General features: G+C 44.9%; 1 protein-coding gene across 1 annotated transcript in view; it reads right to left on the bottom strand.

Annotated features, from left to right (window-relative positions):
- The window catches only part of LOC126336984 (cysteine-rich motor neuron 1 protein-like), a 1,115,002-nt gene extending 1,088,520 nt beyond the window's left edge, over positions 1-26,482 (bottom strand). The window contains exon 1 of the mRNA XM_050001221.1: positions 26,233-26,482. Within this exon, the coding sequence (XP_049857178.1) occupies positions 26,233-26,353 (121 nt within the window). The 5' untranslated portion in view covers positions 26,354-26,482. The remainder of the gene's footprint in view (positions 1-26,232) is intronic.
- Positions 26,483-26,724: the final 242 nt, after the last annotated feature.

Raw genomic sequence — 26,724 nt, forward strand, 5'->3', positions numbered from 1 at the left:
AACCAGATCCCCTATGGTTGGCTCGCTAGATGGCGCTGCCATAGGTCAAACGGATATCAACTGCGTTTTTTTAAAGTAGGAACCTCCATTTTTTATTACATATTCGTGTAGTACGTAAAGAAATATGAATGTTTTAGTTGGACCACGTTTTTTGTTTTGTGATAGATGGCGCTGCAATAGTCACATATGGCTCACAATTTTAGACGAACAGTCGGTAACAGGTAGGTTTTTTAAAAAAAATGGCTCTGAGCACTATGGGACTTAACTTCTGAGATCATCAGTCCCCTAGACTTAGAACTACTTAAACCTAACTAACCCAAGGACATCACACACATCCATGCCCTAGGCAGGATTCGAACCTGCGACCGTAGTGGTCGCGCGGTTCCAGACAGTCGCGCCTAGAACCGCTCTGCCACACCGGCCGGCACAGTTGTGCAAAGCCACAGTGCCGTGGTAAGGTATCCGCCTAGCGAACCAGAGGCCCGGGCTCGAATCTCACCCAAGGTATAAATTTTCATTCGTTGCTTCAATCTCCAGATATAAATCTCACAGTGTTTGTTTCTTCTTGCTGAACTTTTGATTTCCTTCCCATTGATAGACTCGTATAATTTCGACGATATGATTTGGTTAGGAAATGTTCTATTACGATATTACAGCACACAGAGTGGAGATAAAGTCTTCGGTGGCACAGCAGGACGTTGTAGTCACGCAGATAGAATGTGAGGTGCTGAAGATGGAGGGGGCGCCGCAGCCCGAAACAGCGCGCGATACAAGTGTGGAAGGCTGCCGTAAACACGGTGGCGGGCCGGATGAAGTCACCGCCCGATCGGCCCCGCAGGTAGCGGCAGTGGGGCGGGCAGGTCCACGCTGGCACGCCCCCGCCTGTTCCCCCGTGCTGCTCATTAACTGGAATGCCGGCGCGGCGCGGCGCGTTTGTATACAAACATCAGCAGCACGCACAAAACGACGACTCGGGGCGAGATAACATTATCTTTAGGAGCGCGAGACGGGCGCCGGGATACAAGGCGGGTGTGGGCCGCTGCGTTTCGGCTGCTGCTTGGGAACGCAGGAGGTCCTAGCGGGGCGTCAGACGTAGCCGAACTGTCTGACACGGTGGCGCCATTTCCAGCTACTGCGATATAAGAAATTGGTTATTTCGTCTGGCGTATGATTATTGTAGCATCTCATCATCATACTCATCGCGGCTTAGGCATACCATGAATTAGTTCCTTTCCTAGCTACATTTATCCTAAATCGCTTGCGAGGTAAATTTCTCCGTTCGACTGGAAACGAGCACAGTCGCTAGTGTAAGGGCAATATGTCGCATGTAAAGTCGGCCATTTGTTGCAGGATCCTAAACCACATTGTAAATTCTGATACTATTGGAAGAAGTTCATATAGCATCGTTAGCTGTTTTAGTCAATAATGTTTTTTTGACGACTCGTTTCGTTAGGAAGTATCAATTTCAAGTCAAAGTAAAAATACAGTACTATAAAAAAATCGTTATAGGATAGGATAAAACATAAAATGTCGATTCCATATCAACAATGGCTTGCTCAAGAAATACTTACTGCTGCTTTCTGCAGATTTGATGTCAGATTCTTCCTATGGTGTGTAGGTATATCGCGTTGTACGTCGCTTGTCACACTTGATGCCAGAAGCCCTGCTTTAGAGTTTTAGACCAATTGATATACAGGGGTTGGACAGAAATATGGAAACACCAAAAGTACAGCACATTACGATGCCTAATACGATGTAGGAAACTCACTGACATTCAAAACAGCTTCCAGGCGTCTCGGGGTGGATAAATACAGGTAGGGTCTAGTTTTCAAGGGAATCTTATGTGATTCATCCTGCAACATAGTGGCACTTTCAGGCAAAGGTGATCACGCAGCCTTCTCTCCAAAGTAGACCACAAAGGCACAACAATAGAGACCTAGCGATATGCATCAACTGATTCTGTGCTGGCAAACCAGGCCTTGACAATGAGAGCTGTGTGGACAGGAGGCCTATCATCCTGACACACAGCACTACCATTGGGGAGGATCGTATCAGCCAAAATAGACACGTTATCCCACGCAGCAATCTAACCTTGCAGAGTGACCAACGAGGCCATAGAATACCACGACAGGGCAGTCCAAATCATCACCGAACCACTGCCATGCTTCACTCTTGTGACGTAAACTTGTTGAGAAGTTGGAAACTCTGCGAAAGAAGACTCATCCGACTAGATGACATTCTTCCTTTGCCTCACAGACCAGGTTTTATGGCTCTGGAACAACGTTACCCTGTTACTTGCACTTGCATCACAGGTAAGTGGTTTTGGAATTCCAGCTGGCCCAGGATTTTCCAGCTTACGAAGCTCCCTTCGTGTTGTTTTGGTGCTGACATGATTCGCGAGTGCAACATTCACTTACGCAGTGTGTTTTGCATCTGTCGTTCTCTTATTTTTTCCCCAAAGTCCTCTTCAATGACCGTCTGTCAAGATCACTCAACACAAACTGTCCACGTTGCGATTTAGATGTTCTTCCACTTTCTCTGTGTGGTATAAATCATCGATACGGTGCCTGTTGAAACACCAAACGCTTCGGCTATCTTCGTTATAGAAGCACCTTCAATACCAGCATCAACATTTGCCTACGTTCGAATTCATGCAGCTGCAACATAGTACTTACTACTACGCAGAACACTGTTTTGGCCACAACTGAAACTTGCAGCGTACTGAGGACATTGAACAGGTGCTCGTCGTGGTCAAATACAACAGCACAATCTGAAGGCGTGGCTAGCATCTGCATTTATGTTAAGTCATGCACGTCTCTCGCTGTTTCCATATTTATGTTCAGTCCCTGTACGTCGTAGAACGGTGACAGACCTGTGTTGTCACGTGATGCAGAGAACATATGACTTCTTTACCGAAGGTTTTGATTTAAATTGTTTTGGCCAAGACAACTGTTATCTTTGATATGATGTTTTACTTCTTAACTTATCCTACAAAGATATTTTTACCATGATGTACTTTGGGGTTGCCTTGAAAATGATACTTCCTACGGAATATAGACGTCAACAAATCTTCATCCACTAAAAGTAGCTTTGAATTTCTTCAAATATGTCGAAGCTATCGAGCATGTTTTACAAAGTTCTTTAAAATTATGACGTTCTTGTATGAAAACAAGTTTTTCTCAAAGAACCACAATCGACTCAGGAAAAGCCAATCGTGTGAAACATCGTGTGAAACACAGCTTCCTTTATTCATACAGAAAATCTTGCGAACAATATGGCACGTCGCTGACTACTAATCAAGATACGATCATACTGAATATCTTCATAAATACAATGACGGAAAGAAATCGTAACACCAAAAATTAATTAATGCAGAGCAATGAAATTTTTGGAATACATTTGTCTAAGTAACACATTTAGGTCATTCACATTAATAGATCACAGATTAATGTAAGCGCGAGATAAGCCATTGCAAGTGTAAAATCTGGTATACTGATAAGCGGTGTAACCGCCAGAGTCTTGAATGCAGGCGTGTAAACTTGCATGCATTCTGTTGTGTGTGTGTTTGTGGGATGGCGTTCCATGTGTGTTGCACTTGGTCGGCAAATACACGGACGGTTAACGCCTGTTGTAGAGGACACTGGACTTGTCGTTCGATGACGTCCCGTATGTGCCCGATTGGGGACAGATCTGGTGATCGAGCAGGCCAAAGCGACATGTCGACACTCTGTAGAGCATGTTGGGTTACAACAGCGATACGTGGAGGAGCGTTATCCTGGTAGAAAACACGACCTGGATTGCTGCTCATGAATGGCAGCACAACATGCAAATCACCAGATTAACGAACGAATTTACAGTCAGGGTGCGTGGGATAACAATGAGGTTGCTATTCACAATATACATAAATGACCTGGTGGATGACATCGGAAGTTCACTGAGGCTTTTTGCCGATGATGCTGTGGCGTATCGAGAGGTTGCAACAATGAAAAATTGTACTGAAATGCAGGAGGATCTGCAGCGAATTGACGCATGGTGCAGGGAATGGCAATTGAATCTCAGTGTAGACAAGTGTAATGTGCTGCGAATACATAGAAAGATAGATCCCTTATCATTTAGATACAAAATAGCAGGTCAGCAACTGGAAGCAGTTAATTCCATAAATTACCTGGGAGTACGCATTAGGAGTGATTTAAAATGGAATGATGATATAAAGTTGATCGTCGGTAAAGCAGATGCCAGACTGAGATTCATTGGAAGAATCCTAAGGAAATGCAATCCGAAAACAAAGGAAGTATGTTACAGTACGCTTGTTTGCCCACTGCTTGAATACTGCTCAACAGTGTGGGATCCGTACCAGATAGGGTTAACAGAAGAGATAGAGAAGATCCAACGGAGAGCAGCGCGCTTCGTTACAGGATCATTTAGTAATCGCGAAAGCGTTACGGAGATGATAGATAAACTCCAGTGGAAGACTCTGCAGGAGAGACGCTCAGTAGCTCGGTACGGGCTTTTGTTAAAGTTTCGAGAACATACCTCCACCGAAGAGTCAAGCAGTATATTGCTTCCTCCTACGTATATCTCGCGAAGAGGCCATGAGGATAAAATCAGAGAGATTAGAGCCCACATAGAAGCATACCGACAATCCTTCTTTCCACGAACGATACGAGACTGGAATAGAAGGGAGAACCGATAGAGGTACTCAGGGTACCCTCCGCCACACACCGTCAGGTGGCTTGCTCAGGTGGCTTGCGGAGTATGGATGCAGATGTAGATGTAGGTGTAAATGCATTTGCGGACTGTTGACGTTAGATACAGACTGTTTCAGGTATATCCAGTGTTGTAATCGTCCTGTTACAGAAGTGGTGGAGGTGGAAGGGAGGTGGAATAGAAGGGAGAACCGATAGAGGTACTCAGGGTACCCTCCGCCAGACACCGTCAGGTGGCTTGCGGAGTAAGGATGTAGATGTAGATGTAGATGTTGCTCCTATTGTCATAAAAAATCGCGGTCTACGGCTCTGCAGTCATGGACTACGCCACCTGACCTGGCGGAGGTTCGAGCCCTCCTTCGGGCATGGGTGTGTGTGTTTGTCCTTAGGATAATTTAGGTTAAGTAGCGTGTAAGCTTAGGGACTGATGACCTTAGCAGTTAAGTGCCATAAGATTTCACACACATCTGAACATTAGAAAAAATCGCACCCCAGGCTATAACTCCGGGCGTACGTTCAGTTTGTCTAGCACGCAGATTGGTTAGTTTCCTTCCCTCAACTGGCCTCCTCCTAATCAACACACGGCCATCACTGGCGCCGAGGCAGATCCGGCTTTCATCAGAGAACACAACAGAACTCCACCCTGCTCTGGCGGTGATACGGTATCGGTGAAACGTACGCTAAGGATGTGTGGCTGGTGGCGGAGCTACGGTATCAGTGAAATGCACGCTAAGGGTGTCTGGCTGGGATCTGTCCCTGAAATAACTGATTTGCAACAGTTCGTTGTGTCACCGTGGTGCCAACTGCTGCTGCAGATGCAGGACGATGCGCCAAAGCCATACGCCGAACACGATGGCCTTCCCTCTCGGTAGTGCCAGGCGGCCGTACGGAACCCGGTCTTCTTGCGACCGTACATTCCCGTGACAACTGCTGCCAGCAGTCATGTACAGTGGCTACATTTCTGCAGTGTCTTCCTGCAGTATCGCAGAAGGAACAGCCCGCTTTCTGTAGCCCTATTACACGACGTCGTCCAAACTCAGTCGCCTTGAAAGCATTCTTCACTAAGATCAGCTCACCACGTCCAATCTCAGATGTAACTGAAGCTCACGACCGTGACAGCGTGTATTTAAAGCAAACCTGAATAGCATCCTCCTAATGGCGCTACTACCGCTATTCTTAGGCGACTGGCGTGGAAAAGTCATCGTCTTTCAGATGTAGAAACGCGCCCTCTTCATTCATGTCGCATAATTCCTTCTTGGTGTTGTGATATTTTTCCGCCAGTGTATGTGACTGGCTCGATAAATGTTTCACTAACGGAGCCCACTAATTATAATGGTCGGCGAATGTTAGACAGAAGCGAAAGTAATATCGAATGTGCGCCAATCAGATAAGAGGATGCAGCTGCATACTGGAAAGTATCGTCCCTGTACGACGGTAAACGATTGCTGAAATACTTGGTTAAAACTTCCACTTGGTGTATTGAATGACGGCTGTCTTCTAGTGTGGATAAAGGTAAGATAAACAATAAGTATAAATCATGTCTACTTAATTTGAGGAGTGTAACAAGCCACTTTTCGGGATAAATGGCCATCTTCCTTATTTTCTCTCTAATTAGCAGAACTAATAACAGCTTTCTCCTGACACTAATTTCAGACTTAGAAATTTTATAAATCGTATGTAGATGGAGTACAACAGAGATTGAAGCTTGTTAGTACAGATTTCCGTCAGTTACTTTCAAGTGTCTAGAGGTGTGTGCCGTATTCCAGAGACAGTGGGTGCATCCTGCACTCATGAATCGTGGCAGAACTGCTTCACTAGCCATAGGAACTAGATCAGCATTTCGTAGGCGAAAGTTATTTGGTGGCATAATTTTAGAGAACTTGAGAAGAATTACAGATGTTGAAAAAGGTTGTCATTTAAGCCAAGAAACAGTTCGTAAGTTTGGGAAGGAGTAGATTTCTGTCAGCACTACATCCAGCTCCCTGTTTTCTTTCCGGTCGCACATAGCACATAGAAGCACGTGAAAATTAAGCTTTTGCTTCACAAATACACAAAATTATAGTGTAAGATAAACGGAGACATGCCAATATGGTGTGCAAAGTTTAACTGCTCAGTGCTAAACCAAATTTGTCGCATTAAGGTGAGTGATATTTCTAAACTTTATTGGGGTATTCTGTTTAAAGCAAAAACACAATGTGTGAATTAAAGAAGATAAATAGCGATGCTAGAAGCTATCATTAAAACTAATACAGTTGATGACTTGTTCGTTTAACAGGCACCGTTACTCTTGTACAGAAACTAACACTTCACCTCCCTGTATACTCTGCAGATTCAAATGTGCCTTAGTGGTTGAAAATAGTTATAAAGGTCTTTTAAAGTATATTGCTGTTTTTTTTACGTCTCTGTTTATAATGAAACATAATTATTTTCCCTCAGAGAACTTAAGTAGGAACCGCTGTGGTGGAGAAATGACCCATCCCGGCAATAAAGCAACGATGAAATACCCAAACCACAATTCCATCATACTTTACAGTTGGTGTGATTTTTATTATCAACACAATACCTCGGTATCCATTACATATACGATGAAGATTAATGTGGCAGCAGACATTCCTGTATTACATCTAAATGTCCATCTGATTGTGTAATGCTTAATATTATTACTGAGCACTTAATCTGACACTAAGTAGAATACCGACCGATTATCCAGTCTTCCGACAATGCATATCGGACAATTATCATCGATCATATTTGTGCTTTAATCATCATAAACCTCTCAGAAAAAATGTAACGAATTTCTTGTTAGCAACATTTGTCCCTTTACGTAAGTATCGCTCGTATTTCGTGAATGGAGCTGGTTGCCGCACCAGTTCTGCTAAGTACACGTCCGCCCCGATTCCCGTCGTACGGGCCCGGGATCGATTCCCGGCTGAGTCGGAGATTTCCTCCGCTCAGGAACTGGGTGTTGTGTTGTCTTCATCATCATTTCATCCCCATCCGGTGCGCAGGTCACCCAATGTGGCGTCGAATGTAATAAGACCTGCACCAAGGCGGCCGGACTTGCGCCGCAAGGGGCCTCCCGGCCAATGACGCCAAACGCTCATTTCCATTTCCTAAGCACACCATGTCTGATACTGGCGCTTCTGTTCGCGACAGTGTTGGAAGCTCTCATTTTGCTACAGTTATTGTAACAATGAGCCAAAACATTATGGCCGCTTCCCACGGCGAGAGTAAATGCCGTCTGGTTGCGTTGCGGGCATTGGGCGCTGCAAATGGAGAAATCCATTGACATAAGCGACTGTGACAAAGGGCTGATTGTTATGATTCGGTGCATAGCAACGAGCATTTCAGAATCGGAGAAGATAGTCATCTGTTTGCGTGCAGCTGCCGTGAACATCTACGGAAGGTGTTTGATGGGCGGTGGAACCACGAGTAGCCGACTAGGAGGTTGACGGCCAAGCCTCATCACAGAACGTCGCGGTCGGAGGCTTGTTCGCTCTGTAGATCGGGATACGCGGCGAAGTATGGCGCGTATGACGATAAAGTACAATGCTAATGCAGGCACAGGTATGTTACTTCCTCTTGTGTTGACTCAAAGTGATCGTCGGTTACGACAGCAGCAGCCACGGGATCATCGAGATAGGAGCGTTGATCAGTGGGAACACCATACAGGCGAACGAAACATGTATCGAGCCACAAACACAGTCCACTGGGGGCGGGATCGTGCTGTGGGGTGTGTTCACCTAGCCTTTCATGAAGGTTGCGGTAATAATCTAGGAAGCATGGTAGCTGCAGACTATGTGAACACTTTTGCTGACAACCTTCAACCTAGATTTTGATATCCTCCCCTGCGGCAATGGCACTAACTAGCAGGATAAGAGTTCGTGCCACAAGGTCAGAATTGCGCTACAGTTGTTTGAAGAGGGCGACAGTGAACTCACATTTATGTTTTGGCCATCCAAATTACCTGATGTGAATCCGATGGAGTACACCTGGGACACAATCGAACTTCAGCTCCGCGGTCACAAAGTACCAGTCCGTAACTTACGGGAATCTCGTGACCGCATATCTACTATCGCACGCCTCAAGAAACCTACCAATGACTTGTAGAATCCATGCCACATAAAATCGCTGCCATACTACGTTTCAAAGCTAGACCAATATACTACACACATCAAGAAAAGTTACGGATCACCTCGGTTTCGTAAGTTCCGGAACCTGTACAGGAAATTGGTATAGAGATCAACATATACATCAATTCCGCCCTTTTTATTTCTCATGAAAACGACATATTGCATGTTGTACTACCATAAAGCGAGACCTTCAGGGGTGCTGGTGCACACTGCAATACACACCGGTACCTCTAATACCGAGCAGCATGTCCTCTTGCATTGATGCATGCCTTGCATACTATCCACAAGTTCATCAAGGCACTGTTGGTCCAGATTGTCTCACTCGGCCGTGCGGTTCTAGGCGCTTCAGTCTGGAACCGCGTGACCGCTACGGTCGCAGGTTCGAATCCTGCCTCGGGCATGGATGTATGTGATGTCCTTAGGTTAGTTAGGTAGTTCTAAGTTCTAGGGGACTGATGCCCACAGATGTTAAGTCCCATAGTGCTCAGAGCCATTTGAACCATTTTTTTGTCTCACTCGTCAATGGCGATTTGGCGTAGATCCCTCAGAGGGTTTGGTGGGTCACGTCGTTCATAAACAGCCCTCTTCAATCTATCCCAGGCATGTTCGATAGGATTCATGACTCTCGAACATGCTAGCCACTCTAGTCGAGCGATGTCGTTATCCTGAAGGAAGTCCTTCACAAGATGCACACGATGAGGGCGCCAGCTGTCGTCCATGATGACGAATGCCTCGCCAATATACTGCCGATATGGTTGCAGTATCGGTAGGAGGATGGCATACATCGGCCCCACATAATACCACCACAAAACAGCAGGGAACGTCCACCTTGCTGCACTCGCTGGACAGTGTGTCTAAGCCGTTCAGCCTGACCTGGTTGCCTCCAAACATGTCCCCAACGATTGTTTGGTTGAAGGCAAATGCTACACTCATCGGTGAAGAGAATGTGATACCAATCCTGACCAGTCCATTCGGCATGTTGTTGGGCCCATGTGTACCGCTCTGCATGGTGTCGTGGTTGCAAAGATGGACCTTGCCATGGACGTCGGGAGCCTTTTGCGCACAGTTTGAGTCGTAACATGACGTCCTGTGCCTGCACGAAAAGCAGGGTTCCTCTGAGCCATAATCCGTAGGTAGTGGTCGTCCACTGCAGTAGTAGCCCATGGGCGGCCTGAGCGAGGCATGTCATCGACAGTTCTTGACTCTCTGTATCTCTACTATGTCCGAACAACATAGCTTTGGTTCACTCCGAGACGCCTGGACATTTCCATTGTTGAGAGCCCTTCCTGGCACAAAGTAACAATGCGGACGTGATCAAACCGCGATATTTACCATCTAGAAATGGTTGAATTACAGATAACCCGAGCCGTGTACCCCTTTCATGGTGAAATGACTGGAACTGATCGGCTATCGGACCCCTCTGTCTAATAGGCGCTGCTCATGTATGGTTGTTTACATCTTTGGGCGGATTTAGTGAACTGTCTGAACATTCAAAGGCACTGTGTTGGTTCAAATGGCTCTGAGCCTATGGGACTTAACATCTATGGTCATCAGTTCCCTAGAACTTAGAACTACTTAAACCTAACTAACCTAAGGACAGCACACAACACCCAGTCATCACGAGGCAGAGAAAATCCCCAAAGGCACTATGTCTGCGATACAATATCCACAGTCAACGTCTATCTTCAGGAGTTTTGGGAACCGGGGAGAAGCAAAAGTTTGTTTGATGTGTGTATGAAGCATGTTGTCATAATGCTGTGCCTCACCTAAGGTGTACTGTATGTATGCACAGCACACGGAGGCGTAGAGAGATTACAAACCTGTTTCTTTTTTTCTTCAAATTAACATTGCACTGCAAGACCAAAAGTTTGTTTACAAAGATTTGAGAAATTTACTGCAGCTTTGTGGACAACACGGAACTTTAACCAATCTCAAGGCCTTTCAATTTGGTTCTGGCCATTGTGCTACTGCTTCGGAAATCTGGATCGACATTTTGTACATTTAAAATTTAGTTTCCTCTACTTATAAAAACTAAACAGTTTGTTAGCATGGTGTGATAGACAACAAATACCCTCCGTCCTCTCTGACATATGAAATTTCAACTAGCGCAAACTTGTAACATGTAAAATCCACCCTGCAAACCTGTGTTTACCAGTCTGCTAGTAAGAAACTATCATTTGTTTCACAAAGGCTCACTCTGACATACAAGTTTCAGCAAGCTAGTCTGTAAAATATAAGGGTACGGTACTCATAGAGTATTGTGCCATTATTTTACTTAAGTCTGGTGAAAACAATTAGCGGGCTGTTAACATATTTTAAGAGATCCCGTGAACAATATTGTTTCTGAAGAAGCTCGGCGTGTAACCATTAAGTATTACTACTCGAAGAAGGTGATGGTCACTCTGGCGCCACTTGGATCAGCTGGACAATTAATTAAGTGTGGCATTGCTTAATTACTGGAAATCTCAAAATTCTTGTTGCTTATAACTTTTTTCACTGCGCCAAGAGAGAAGCCGTAGGCTCACGGGGCGAGGCAGCTGTAACGTCGACGCACACGCGGACGGGACATCCCACGTCACGAGAGACAACAGGGCGGCGCGAGCTGGTTAGCGTGATTCTGCGCGCTTTGCGCTCTCTAGCTGGGTTGTAGGCTTCATTTGGCTCGCAAAACATACAGTTGTTCACGAAAATAGACGCGCCTAAAATTCCTCCGTAAGCTCTGTTAAAACGCACATTTCGTCCCTTGTCCATATGCTAATCGTGTTGTTTTGTCTGTGGTACACATAAATAAAAACTTCAGTATCCGTGAATATGTAACAAGACAAAAAGTAAATACATGTCCAGCTCAGTGAGAACATCGGCTTATAAGAGTTCACCAAATCGAACGAACTCATTCCTGAAAGAAAACGCACTTATACTTACGTAAATAAAGTACTACAGAAATTATTTGCATTAATTTCGTAAGAAAATCTTGCATTCTCTTGGAAAACATGAACGTTAAAAAAGAGAAAGTAGACACATCAGGACTCGAACCCTATGCCTACCTAATCTCTGCACTGTAACATGGTCAAGCTACACAATGTGCTAGGCTGTAAATTATAAGAGACTTTGAATTATATATTACAGTTTTCTACAGGACTAAGAAACCGATATGTCATTAGTTTACATTTAATTATAACAAATTCTAACAAGAACGACACGTTTTTCATGAATCTTTAATATGCCGTTGCTTCAAACGGCTTACTCTGATAACACGTGAGTTAAAACGAGGTAATCACTAAATACGAAAATTCTTTTAACACCAATATCACGTTGCCCGTAGTTTTATTATAACAAATCGTTCCAATGACGATTCGTTCTCGAGACATTCAATGTGCTTCCGCGTAGTAACAGCATACATTCATGGGATGTAAGTTATAACATAAAGCCCACCGAATATGGGATTTTACTGAACAAGACAAATACAATATGTCGTCTTGCTTTCTGAGGGCCTCAAGCTTTCTGCTTGTGACACAGGAAGCGTTTTTGATTCCTTTTGGTTCTACTTTACGTAAGACGTCACCGAAATACCGCAGAACTACAGGGTATATCATAAAGAATCATCCGATTTGACACGTCTATATTTCCCAAACTACTAAAAATATACAACGAATTTTGCTTTTTAATGAACGGAAACTCAAATAGTTATTTTTCATATCTTTCCATACGCTTTCAGTAGCCCCCTCTCCCCCTAACATGCACGGCGTATGTCAATGAAGTTATTCACATTGTTCCCACATTGCAGAGAGCATGTCTTGGGTTACAGTTTCCACAGCTGCTGTTATGCGATGTCTCAGTTCAGACATTGTTGTTGGTAAGGGTGGCACACAGTCTTTTGTAAGCCACCACAAGAAATAATCACATGCAGTCAGGACCGGTGACCCTGGTGGCTAGCAATGTAAGGCTGCATCATTTGGTCCAGTGTGACCTATCCATCATTCAGCAATCCTTTGATTTAACAGTTCTCGCACTTCCAGATGCCAGTGTGCCGGTGCCCCATCCTCTTGGTAAAGGAAGTCGTTCGAATCAGTCTCCAGCTGTGGGAAATGAAAGTTCTCAAGCATATCGAGATATGTGCTTTCTATAACAGTGTTCTCGGCAAAGAAACAAGGACCATACACCCTTTCCTGTGAAACTGCAGGAACACATTAAAATTTGGAGAGTCCGCCTCATGTTATACAACTTCACGTCGTTGTTCCGTACCCCATATTCTCACATTATGACGGTTCACCTTTCCATTTAAATGGAATGTTGCCTCGTCACTAAACACTAAGTGTGGAAGAGAACTTTCAGTCTCCATCTTGCCAAGAATGAAATTACAGAACTCCACACGTTGTTGTTTGTGGCCTTCACGAAGAGCTTGCAGTTGCTGAATTTTGTATGGTTTCATGTGCAAACGTCGACGCAACACATGCCACACGGACATCGGAAGCATGTTGAGCTGTCGAGCTGCACGGCGAACGGATTTCTGCGGACTCCTTACGAAACTATGGTGGCTGCGTTCGACGTCTGTGTCAGACACTCGGGGACGGCCCGGCGATTTGCTTTTGCACAAACAACCTGTTTCTCAGAATTGTTGATGCCGTCGTCTAATGCTCTGTGCTGTAGGAGGATCCACACCACACCTAGTACGAAAGTCAAGCTGAACAGTTATTACTGACCCGCACTGCGCAAAACATACAACGCAAAACGCTTTCTGTTGTCCCGACACCCTTTCTACTAGAACTGAAGTGGACGCACACTGCTGCTACATAGCGGGAACCATGTAAATCTCGGGAGCTTGCTCTTTTCAACAGTACGTTGTTCACGCACGTATCTCAAATAACATAATAGTTGTGGTTTTTGTAAATCGGATGATTCTTTCTGATAAACCATATATTTTTTGTTTCACGTGACTAAATGGCTCCCCAACTTGAAACAGCAGGAAGTGAGGTCACAAAAGTTGTAGAGTGCCACGTCAACGTTAGCTAGCTCGTCCCGTGAGCAGAAGACTTAATGGTGGTGCAATACTTCTCAACTTTATTTACCAGAGTCTGTGGTATGGCTGACCAGTATTAGGATTAATCACAGCGTGAGGTAAGAAAAATTGATGCCAGTGCCTCAAAGTATATTTTCACGTGTGTGGATTTGTTTCGAGATAAATCTAGAAATATTTTTACGATCGGAGAAAGTCACTATCCTTTTCAGGCATTTAGGAGTGTCAGAAAATTATGGAGAGACTTGCAAACACCAACAGAGTGCAGATTTCTGTGAGTTACCGACTGTGTGTTACCGACACGAACACAGCAACATCAGACAGGGCTACACCACTGTTTATTGATAAACGCACCGTAATGGCTTCACGGTATATTATTTAAACTAGATTTTCTACCTGCACGTTCAGTCATAGCCACATAATTAGAGTGCTTGCAGCTCCGAACATTTCCAATGCCCCACGGTGTCTGCTACTTGGGACGGCATCAATGAGAGCACTGCACAGAACGGATAGGAGGAAAACCTACCTGTGGTTACTTTGTGCGGCGAGTTTAACCCAAAGCGTACACAACAGGAAATGTCGTGTAATTCAGATGAACTGCTGAGTGCCCAATGAGGACTCAGACTTTTGAAGTTATTGTAATGAACATCAGTATTGCAATTAACTGTCACTTTGACCATTTAAAGTACATAATGTTTTTCGCTCTGCCATCATTTTCTTCGACAAATATAAGAATGAATGTGGAATCTCGTCCCATAGAAGCCCTAAGTTTTGTTAGCGTTTCTACCTGCACTTTACTTGTGCACTGAAGGACATTTAGTATGGACGTGACAAGCGTGCAGTGACAGTATTATCTGAGTTGATTTACATGGGTGCATGGGGAAGCTTCTTTCACATGTAGACTTTCATGGGTTTTTAGGTGCTGATGTCTAAATTAGACTGTCTTAAAAAAACAGTACTCAAACATTTTAAAATCTGTGGCACACCATCTGATCAAAAGCGTCCGGACGTCTATTAGTGGACATCAAAGCGGAGTGTGTCGACCCTTCGCCTTTATGATGGCTCGAACTCTGCCGGGTACATTTTCAATTATGTGTACGAAAGTCAGTGGAGAAATGGCAGAACATTCTTCTTTAAGAACCTATAACAAAGAAGGCAGTGCTGTTGAACGCTGGAGTCTGGAGCATACTCGATGTACTAGCTCAATCTACTGGGTTCACTTGGGACTCTGGGAGGGTCAGCCCATTCAAGAACGTTATTGTCCACAGATGACCGCCTCACAGATGCTGCTTTATGACAGAGTGCTTTGTTATGCTGATACAATAATACGTCTCCGAACTGTTCGTATAGTGTATGCCGTACATAACGTTACAAAATGTTTTCATATCCATCCAGTTTTAGTGTTTTCGTGCGTGAACCCCTCCCCTCTCCTCCCTACCATACGGTGACACAGCCTCCTCCGTACCTCACTGTTGGCACTACACTTGATGGCAGGCAAAGTTCTCCAGGAATTCACCAAACCCTGACTGTTCCTTCGGATGGCCCCAAGTTGCAGCGTGATTCAGCATTCCAAATCACTCCAGTCATCCAGTTTCCAGTGGCGTCGCTCTTCGCACCATCTCAAGTATCGCTTAGAACTGACTATAAAAGTGTATGGCTTATAAGGAGTTGCTAAACCATTTCACTCCATTCTTTTAAGTCCCTTCGGACAGTCATTATGATAGTTCGACAACTGGCAGCACTTTGGTACTCATGAGTGATCCCTTCCAATGAGTTCATGCGATTTCTTATAACCACCTCCACATTTATCGACTGTTCCTGTCCGTCGTACATGAGGTCTGCTAGGTCTTGGTGTAGCCTTGGTTGTTCTCGCGTTTCCACTTCACAACCTCAACTCCAGCAATCAACTTGGGTAGCTCTCGAAGGGTCAAAATGTCTCTGAAGGATCTTTTACTCAGGTCCAGTGACTCCACATTCGTATTCACTGGTCTATCCTGACCTAGTCATTCTACAGTTACTGCTACTGCTTCTCTATTGACAACGCAATACTCCCCGCCTCGTTTTGTACTGCCTGGTCCACCGCTCGTGAAATTCAGTGCTCAGTTCCACCCTACACTGGGGTGTACGGGCACCTTTATTCAGACTGTATGCATTTCCGAACGTAGTTTCACCGTGACAGGATATTAAAACCATTTTAGGATGGCACAAAAAAATTTAAATGTCCGTTATTTTTCGCTGAGACAAGATAGCGGATGTGTTCTATAAGTTCACTGACAAGAGGAGCAACACCGATGAATTTATTCAAGTTGGAAGAAGATGTGGTGTTTAGTTTAGGAGGCACTGCCAATAACAATATTTATACGAATAGTGAGGCCGTGCAAATTGCGTGGCATTTTTGCAAGAAGCCAGGGATAGTTACAAAGAGACGACGGGTCGATGTGAAAGAGTATCACTGTCCCAGACAAAATTGAAAAATTTATATATTGGATAAATATGTGTGAGCGTGTCAGTTCCGATGTACACTGAAGCGCCAAAGAAACTGGTATAAGCATGCGTATTGAAATACAGAGATAAGTAAGCAGGCAGAATACGACGCTACGGTCGGAAACGCCTATATAAGACAAGAAGTATCTGGTGCAGTTGTTATATCGGTTACTGTTGCTACAATGGCGGATTTTCAGGATTTAAGTGAGTTTGAACGTGACGTTATAGTCGGCGCACGAGCGATGGGACATAGCATCTCCGAGGTAACGATGAAGTGGGGACGTTCCCGTACGACCATTCCACGAATGTACGGTAAATATCAGGAATTCGGTAAGAAATCAAATCTTCGACACTGCTGCGCCGGAAAAAAAATCCTGCAAGAACGGGACCAACGATGACTGGAGAGAATCGCTCAACGTGACAGGAGTGCAAACCCTTCCGCAAATTGCTGCAGATTTCAATTCTGGGTCAGCGTGCGAAGTATTCAACGAAAAATCATCCATACGAGATTTCAGAACCGAAGGCCCATTCGTGTACCTGCACGACACATAGCTTTACGCCTCGGGTGCGCCTGTCGACACCGACAGTGGACTGTTGATGACTGGAAACATGTTGCTGGTGGGACGAGTCTCGTTTCAAATTGTATCGAGCGGATGGACGTGTACCGATGTGGCGACAACCTATTGAATCCACGGATCCTGCATGTCATCAGGGGACTGTTTAAGCTGGTGGAGGCTCTGTAATGGTGTGGGGCGTCTGCAGTTGGAGTGATATGGGATCCCTGATACGTCTAGATACGAGTCTGACAGGTGAGACGTACGTAAGCATCCTGTCTGATCACCTGCATCCATCGATGTCCATTGCGTATTTCGATGGACTTGGAAAATTCCACCAGGACAATGCGACACTCCACACGACCAGAATTGCTACAGAGAGGCTCCAGGAATACTCTTCTGAGTTTAAATACTTCCGATGGCCACCAAACTGCCCATACATGAATATTACTGCGCATAGCTGGGATATCTTGCAATGTGTTGTTCAGAAAAGATCTCCACCCGCTCGTACTCTTACGGATTTATGGTCAGCCATGCAGGATTCATGGCGTCAGTTCCCACCACCACTACTTCAGACGTTAGTCGAGTCCACGACATATCGTATTGCGGCACTTCTGGTTGCTTGTGGAGCCCTACACGATCGGAGTACCACTTTATTTGGCTCTTATGGGTGTGGTGTTGTCCGCTTATTAATGAATTTATTATTTTATTCTTTTAAAAATTACTATTATTTTTTTCTCGATACTTCCTGGCAGGCCTTCCTGTGCGAGAGCGAGACTCAAAATCGGGACCTTTGCCTTTCGTGTGCAAGTGCTCTACCGACTGAGCTAACCAAGCACGTCCTACGACCCGTCCTCATAACTTTGCTTCTGCCAGTATATCTCCTAACTTCCAAAATTTTTTCCTTCCTTGTGGACGGCGTCGGGACCAGAGAATGGGACCACGCTGGGGAGGTAGGTGATCTTTGGTGACTAGGCGCCGGCCAGCCGCGCCGCCAGAACGCGGAAGCGACCGCCACAGAGGAGGAGGCGGCGGCGGCGGCGGCGGCGGCGGCGGGCGAGGCGGCGGCGGTGAGGCAGCGGACCCTGACCTCCGGCGAGCCGGCCGCTCTCCGGTTTCCTAAACCGGTTGTCGCGGCCGTCTGAGCCATCGCCGCTGCACGCAGATTAATGCTGGGGACGCTCAGCCACACGTTCACGAAAAATAAAAGCACACCCGGGGCAGCAATACACGACAGGTCGTAAATCGTCGGCCGAACTGTCGCCCGGTCGACTGAAACTTTGGCAACGAACTACGTATCCCTCTGGATTCTCGTAGGCGCACGGATTAACCTGCACCGTTAGTGTTTCAGAATAATGCTAGTAAATAATATTAATCAGTTGTACTGCTGCAGGGCACGGTTCGAAAGCTTTTTGTATCACTATTCTTTTTTATCCTTGGATTTACAGCCGTAGTAAACTTCCTCAAAGCAGTCATGTTCTTATATCGGTCTACATATCATTTGATACAATTTCACTAGCAGTTGGCTGATCTTGTCTCCTTGGGCTTTATCAGGACCCCCGCCCCCCCCCCCCCCCCCCCACACACACACCCACACAGTTGTCGTTATTCGTTTCCCAGTTTCCATTGCTTTTTGTCCATTCAGTCTCCATATTGCGGATCTCTATTTTGCATTGCTCCACCTATATCGTCTTTCTGTGTCATTGTTGGTCTACCTCCTTTTCTTCTTTAGTGGGTATCAACTGCCATACTCGTTTCGGCCATCTTGTATCATCCAACCATTTTAAGACGCCCATACAAAAGAGCCAATTGGTTTAAATTCGGTCAGTCAACATATTTCTCATATTATGTTGCCTTATATTGCAAAATATAGAAAAATTAATTAATTACCAATGGAACAAAATAATAAAATTTTCTCGAGATTCCACACCGTGCATCCACGAGCCTTCGCGCGGGTTGTTCTCGGCCGTTGTCAAGTCTTATTTCTCTTGATAATAGCCGGAGACTACTCGTGTGAAGGTCGTGGATGTTTAACCGCCGTTTGAAGATCGAGAAAGTTTTACTAATTTATGTCACCTAGAGATCATGCACCTTTACAAAAGAAACGTTTCGAATTAAAATAAAGTCTTATTTTCGCTGGGCTGTTAAATATCCTGTCAGCTTCCTCTCGTCTATATCTGCACTCTGGCAGTCTTCGGTGTTATAAGTGAAAGAGTGTAGTTGTAGTTGAATCATACAGTCTATTTCTCTTGGAGTTCTTTGTTTCGTCAAATAATAACGTAAAAGTTGTTTAGATATTGGTGATATAAGAGGCAGTGTAGTGACATCGTTTGAGTAGGTTTTCTTTTTTGGAAGGGGATGTTGGGGATGGGAGGGGGTGCTATAATCTTTGTAAAGTAACGCTCTCGTCATCTGCCATAAATGGTTTTTGGAAGGCTGAAGACACACGGAAGATAGACGGCGGGCAAGTAATTCGAAGTCTACATCCTTCATCCAATGATGTTACAGAGTCGAAGATATACGCAAAGGCGCTTGCCACGAGGCCACCCCATTGGCACAAAACGTGACTTTGTACGCCGATGGACCGTAGGAGGGAAGTCCCGCAAATGTTGTTTGGTAACCAGCGACCGCGACTGATTACCACGATCGCCATTGGAGAAGATGGATCAGCTGCTGCTTATAATGGCGTTGGCTGCTAAGAATGCGTTGCTCTGTTGCCTTGGTGGATGAAGTTTCCGGACACGGGTTCATAGCATGGATTCGTTCCTCATGATACCCTCTACAACCCCTCGACATCGGTCGCAACGTTTCTGGGACACTCTTTACATATGGACGTTCAATTTTTGCTGTTATAGCAGAAAATGTGGTGAATTTTCAGACAAACGCTAATGATTTTTAACGTTTGTAGCCACCGAAATATGACACCGTCTGTTTAATAAATTTAGCTTGATCTATTTCTGTCGCATTGGAAAGAACTTTCGAAGAGGACTACGATGGCAATAACATTGTGGAACTTGAGCAAATAGTAGTAAGATAACAGCGCCGCCATTGTTCTGTCAACGTGTGTTGCGGATTTTTCAGAGATCTCATAATTTCTTTCTGTTTCATTGATAGGGCCTCTAAATAGCAACAATATTCAGTTCCTAACAGGTACGCTGCTTAATTGCTGGAAGACATCTCAGTGGAAATAAGGCAACCCGCGTGGAACCAACAAGACGAAGTCCCGCCCTCTTCACTCAATAATGAGAAAACATCAGGACAGAACAGGTGGAGAACGTTGGATCAGTCTTTTGGGGAAACATAAAATGGCCTGAGCTCTCACCACACGTCATACCTTCGTGGGGAAAATTAAAATTTGAAGTTTACAAGGAAACACTGGCGAGTACCAAACAGAAGAAATACCACATAACACGGGCCTGTTCTACAGTAAGCCGTAATGAGATTCAGCGTGCATCATTATCCGTCTGCAATCGTTTTATAGCATTTTGAGCATCTGATATGCCAGTCGTAATAATAAACACACAAACCATACCTGAGTTACATGCAGTATGGCAAACGTTCGTGGTACCTCCTCTCCTGAGGACAGAAGAGCAGTTTGCGTGGCTGATTTCTTGTGCATATATGATCAAATTCCACGCATGTTATGTTGGTGAAGTCCTCTTCGAAGGCTCTTTCTGAAGCCACATAGTTTCATTTTTTAAAAGTTACTGTCATAATTTGGTAGTCACAAACATTAAAAATTACTTGCGCCTGTCAGAAAATTCGCCACCCGGAAAAAATCGCACACGATCTCTTTCTGGACATGTTTTGTATGGCTTATCTTAGATGTGATCGCCCTGCGTAACGTTATCTGTAAACAAATTTTGAAGGAACTGTTCGTTTCTTCGCGCAATAAATAACCAACTTTTATTGTGCAGTATTGCTTTCATATTTGGGAGAAATATTTTTTGAGTGTCTACGTTAAACTCCTTTGTACATTCTACGAGATATTAGTCTCATCAGCTTCGGTGTTCAGTGTCCTGGAAAAAGTTGCCAAGTCGTTACTAAACATTGTTATCATGTACAGTCCGTCCCACAGCAAAGGTGACTGACTTTGTATTCCCGTACCTATTAATGCCATCTATGGACGGATATATCAATTAACTAGCGTGGTCTTTCGATTACCTTACGTTTTAAATTTAACAGTGTTGGCATCACAGACTGCACCTAACAGCCGAAATTTTAGCAGAATGTGTTGAATTTAGGTAGTGAAAAGAGCAATGCTGCAAAGTGCGGACATTAAGTTTTGTTTTAAATTGGGCAAAAGTGTTACAGACACTTTTCAAACGACACAAACTGTTTATGATATATTAAGCTCAGAATTTTAAAAGCTTTTGAAGTGGTATTCAAAGATTGGTGACAATAGAGAGAGCATTTAATATGATCGACATCCAGGAGCATCGTTGACAGTTCGAGTCGAAGAAAATGTTAAGTGGCTAAATTCTTCGAACTTATAGTTGTGCATTTGCCAGGTTACGTGAGGCGTTCACTTGAGCATCTAAAACAACGGTACATCGCATTATAACTAAAGTTTTGGGCAGTAAAAAGATCAGCTGTCGTTTCGTGCTTCACTCACTGACTGACGATCAAAATGATTGCACATTGGTACACTATAAGGACATGAAAAGATCGGTCTCTAGGGACTCAGACTTCATGGCTTACATTGTAATACGTGATGAAACATGGCCTTTTCAGTATGAATCGCTTACAAAGCAACAAAGCTCGGAATGGAATATCCAGAATTCCTGAGACAGAAAGAAGTCCTCATGCAGAAAAGCCGTGTCAAGACAATGAGCACTGGCCGGCTGAAGTGGTCTCGCGGTTAAGGCGCTCAGTCCGGAACCGCGTGACTGCTACGGTCGCAGGTTCGAATCCTGCCTCGGGCATGGATGTGTGTGATGTCCTTAGGTTAGTTAGGTTTAAGCAGTTCTAAGTTCTAGGGGACTGATGACCACAGATGTTAAGTCCCATAGTGCTCAGAGCCATTTGAACCATTTTTGAACAATGAGCACTGGTTTCCTTTATTCAAAAGGAATTATCCATAAAGAATTCCCTCCAGAAAGTCGTATGATAACTGAAGATAACTAGTTGGGTGATTTAATCTGTTATGTGGGAGAGGTGTTCGAGTTAAACCCGAATACCGGAATCAAGGAAGGCAGTGTTTGTTGCACGTCAATGCACCGGCGCACAAAAGCATGACAGAACACAATTTCTAGGTTTAAAAATCTGTCGTAGTGCTTGAACACCCCCATCATTCACCTTTTTTCTCTTCAACGACTTCTCGTATAATGGCAATTCTATTTCAGATATCCACAAGGGTACGGCAATGGTACTGCAGGCATTTTCAAAGGTTGAGTTCAGAATTGTTGCGAACTATTATTCCAACGCTCCGAGTTGTGAATTGACTCACAAGGGGCCTACTTTGAATAAAAATCCATGTAAACGAAAAGTAAACAACGTCTTGTATTTTATTTCACGTCACCTTTTCTGAGGGACGGACTGTGTACATAGAAACATTGTTCTGACGTACAACACTTTGGTTTTGTGGTTTGTTAAGAACAATAAGAAATACGAATATTGCGAGGATGACTATTGAGACTTGCATTATAGATGGGGATATTTGTTCTTAACATATTCATATCTGTAAACAATAGTTGCAACGTTCTATCAATCGTTCAGTTTGGAAATTTGTGGTAAGTTCCTACGGAACCAAACTGTTGAGGTCATCGGTTTGAGGTCATCGGTCCCTAGGCTTACACATTACTTAATCTAACTTAAACGAACTTACACTAAGTACAACACACACACCCATGCCCGAGGGAGGACTCGAAATTCCGATGGAGGAAGCTGCGCGAACTGTGGCAAGGTGCTTGAAACCGCGCGGCTACCCAGCGCGGCACAGTCGTTCAATTGTCGGTGAAAATCTGCTTCTTGGTCGCGAAGCTATTCTGGAACCACTGTGCGAACGTCCATCGTTGGAAAATCTCTATTCCGTCTGACGTTCTTCTTCCATTTTCAAGATGGTTGTTTTTGAAGAGGCAACTGTCGATATCTAGTCTGTTGTTGCCAGACCCCAGCTTGTAACTCATCTCTAGTAACTTCGTCGACGATGAGACATTAAACGGTGAAAGTCGTATCTTCCGCTTTTAGACTAGTTGAAATGACTCTTTGAAGCAAAGTACGCATAGTACCTAGGAGTACTCACTTCCACAACTTTAGTACGAATTGTGAAAGTGACAAGTGTACACCTGAATGTGTTCTGAAGCTGATCGAAGTTATAACTACTACAGGAAGCTGACAAAATACGCCGATATACTATGAGCTCACACTAAGAGAGAGAGAGAGTTGACTGGAAGCCACAGGTGTTTATTGGTGGTAGTTTTGAATTAAGCTTCAAAGAGGTCATATTCGCACGTGGAGAGTGAGGAAGAAAAAGTAAAGTACCTCCGTGTAAGACTGAATTTCTCTAACTTCGCGGAAGTGATTATTATGAATGACGCATGAGGGACGGATCGTTGTGTTTCTTGTCTAGGAACTTGAAATCTCAAAATTTTGATAGTAACGCTCTCCGCGGTCAGACTCTCACTCAGAGAGCTGAGTTCGGGCACAGCCGCAAACAAAATACTGTATGTGGAGCTGAGAAAGTCTGCCTTGGCGACTCCATACGGGTACCAGTGAACGGTATCATGTACTGATCGGCAGTGATGTTGCCAAAAAGTGTGTATTTTGCCGGTTAAAGGACGTTAGTGTTCCTTACATATGTCGAGTTCATGCAACAATATGCGGGTGCTTCTGGGCAGACGTGAAATAAATGGTGTATATCATTACACAACTACACCTCATCATGATATTTCCCCTCTTCGGTCTAACATACACTCATCTGATTTCTTCGGTTACGTGATACTTCGGTCATCGTCCCACCAGTGGGACACAAACGTTAAGCGTTAATGAAGGGGAAAAATAACATACGTAACATTCTGAAAGGTTTTATTTGGACCTTTAAATGGCATTTGCCTTTTGACCACGTATTTTTAGCTACGAACTAATGGTCCTCATTGGCCTCTGGAGGTAATAGTCCACCAAGCGAAATGTGAGCTTGCTGCGGAGGACGGCAATCTGTAGTGTTGCTCTGCGTTTGGAAACAGGTGAAGCTATTTACGTTCTGTGAGCCAATGAAAACACCAGCAGACTGTATGAAAGCTTCCAAGGCATAATGTTCTCTTCTTCGTAGAAGGAATACTTAAGGGTAAGTGTCGTGGGAATTTGGTTCTTCGGCCACACAGTTCACTTGATGGGGCAGCCCTTTGAGATTTTGTGATAAAATCACATCACAGTCACGTACTTTACCGTTATGACAGTTTCTGACCGAAGTAAGCCGTCTTCAGACTTAAAATATGCCGAGTATGACAGCTGTTACTGCCATCATCTGCGCCGCGGCGTTTCACCTCGACGCGCACCAGATGTTGCCGATAACAAGTACCACACACAGCCTGTTTCGGGACTCAAGATGACCTAATTCATCCGTAACTGGTCATAGCATTAAGTCCTCGATGTGGCATGCGCGTGGTTATAGAACCACAAAGTGAGATCACACTTGTACCTGGAGATGCCACCGTTCGACCAGAAAGATTACAGTTCGTAGCAGATGTTGGGAAGTCATCTCGTAAAACTAATTATTCACCGAAAAAAGAAAGGAAGATTAGGTTTTAGTGTCACGCGTTAAACGTGATGGGGTGGCAGTCACTGAAATAAAGGCATTTTTCGTTGCGGCAAGGTCTTTTCGGCAACTTTCTCCTCCCAATCACAAAATAGTCGTTTTGACTGCAACCTGCGTAGGGCGAGAAAGACAATCGTCATAAAACAAGAGAAATCATTGTTCGCGAGGAAAGATTTAGGTGTTCATTTTTCGCACGTGATATTCCTCTCGCGACACAATCAAAAAAATTTAAACATGACATCACCGGTTTCAGTCGGTCGAGAGCGTTCTTCGTATCTTATTTTAACAAGGTCTTTGTTTAAACATAAATGATGCCCATAAACATTCAGAAGCTTGTCATCAGAACACGTTTCGTGTAAATTTAATTTTATTATTACTCTTTCTGGGGTAATTTCATGTACTGACTCACTCCATGATCATGATTATTGGCTTCCCAATTTGCTCATACGGTACTAGACGTGTGCATAAATAAATAAATAGGTGGATTACTCTAGCCCTCTAGAAATCAGCTTTTGGTGTCAGCCACGGCACGGTCTGAAAATAGTAGGTTACTACCGAAATGGGTAATATCGTTCTGAAATTAACCCAGTGAATTTGCAGTTACGAATAATCAGTACCATCAGCTGTAGAATGGAATGAGGACACTGAAAATTTGTGGCGGACGGGGACTCGAACCCGGATTTTCCAATTATCACGAGCGCTCTTATTACCATTTCTTTGTTTTATTTTATTGCATTTTGTTCATTGTTGATCGCTGTGTTTGGTCGTTGCGGACGTCACATGACATCCATTCGAGTTCATTGTTGACCCTCTCACTCAGTTTTTTTTTTATTACAGAGACCATCCAGCTATCTGACCGAACACACTGAGCTACCGTGCCGGCACCCCTTCGGCTATTCGTGCACGACTCAGAGTCAGACATAAACCTCCATATGTCGGCAATCATGCGTCTACGACCTGTAATCGTATAGCCATTATGCATATTCCCGTACAGGTCAGACGTTGTTCTCGAAAGTCGCTAGCCCGGCATCGGCAGATGGACATTGGACATGCATGCATGAGGAACTTAGCATCGTAATCAGAATAGCACAGCACTGAAATATCGCCTTCTGAAATTGTTTTGAGCATGTCGATAAATAAATGATTTTAAAAACAACATGTCACTGGCATCTCCATTACGACTAAAATGTCATTCTTTACACAAATTACGTGTATCAATACTTTAGACACGTGGTCGTTATTTTTTACTCCTGACGCAGTTTGTTCCGAGCATCATCAGACCTTGATGGATACACAGTGTCTAAACAAGTGTAAACATTCTTCCTTAACATCGGCGGCCAAACTTAGGCGTGAATTGGAGAGTTGTCGTGTAGCTGTCGAGACGTGTTTGCGAAATGAAACGGAAAGCCTACCGAAACGGCGGTCGCAGTGCTAGCGCGGCCGTAAACAAAACGCCGTAGGCGGAGAGCGCGCCGGCGACCTCGGCGACGCGAAGGTCAATGCGAGCGGCGCGCGCCCCGGCTTCAGCCGGCGGCCGCCGTAATCGAGGTTAACCGCCGCGGCGCGCAGCTGTTCCGCGGCTCACCTTTAGCGACGTCAGGTGGCGTCCCGGCGGCGGCGGCGGCGGCAGACGGCAAAGGCGGCAGCAGCAGCGCCAGCACGACGCACAGGCAGGCGGCGCTGGGGGGCGTCCTGGGCAGCGCCATGTCGGCGGCGATCACAGCAGAGACGCGGCGCGGCGCGGGGACTACACGGAGCTGAGCGGAGCGGCACAGATGACGTGGCACACGGCGCAGCGGCGGCCTCCTCGGCTGCCTCACTCACACTCGACTGCCGCCGCACGCTGCCGCGCCGCCATATATACGCCCGCAGTCTCGGCCCCTTGCAGCGCGGCTAGCCCGCAACGCACAACGCCGTTCGCCTAGACACGTCTTCGCCGGTGGCTGTGACGGCGCTGGAAGCACTCGTCCGGGGCTCGCTACGACGCACGTAGCTCGGCGGTGGATGGTTCACTTGATATCACACTACTCAGGTGTCTAAAACGTCAACGTAGTAGGGAAGAGAGGGAAATGTAAAC

This window comes from Schistocerca gregaria, chromosome 2 (genome assembly GCF_023897955.1).
Source record: "Schistocerca gregaria isolate iqSchGreg1 chromosome 2, iqSchGreg1.2, whole genome shotgun sequence".
Taxonomy (NCBI): domain Eukaryota; kingdom Metazoa; phylum Arthropoda; class Insecta; order Orthoptera; family Acrididae; genus Schistocerca; species Schistocerca gregaria.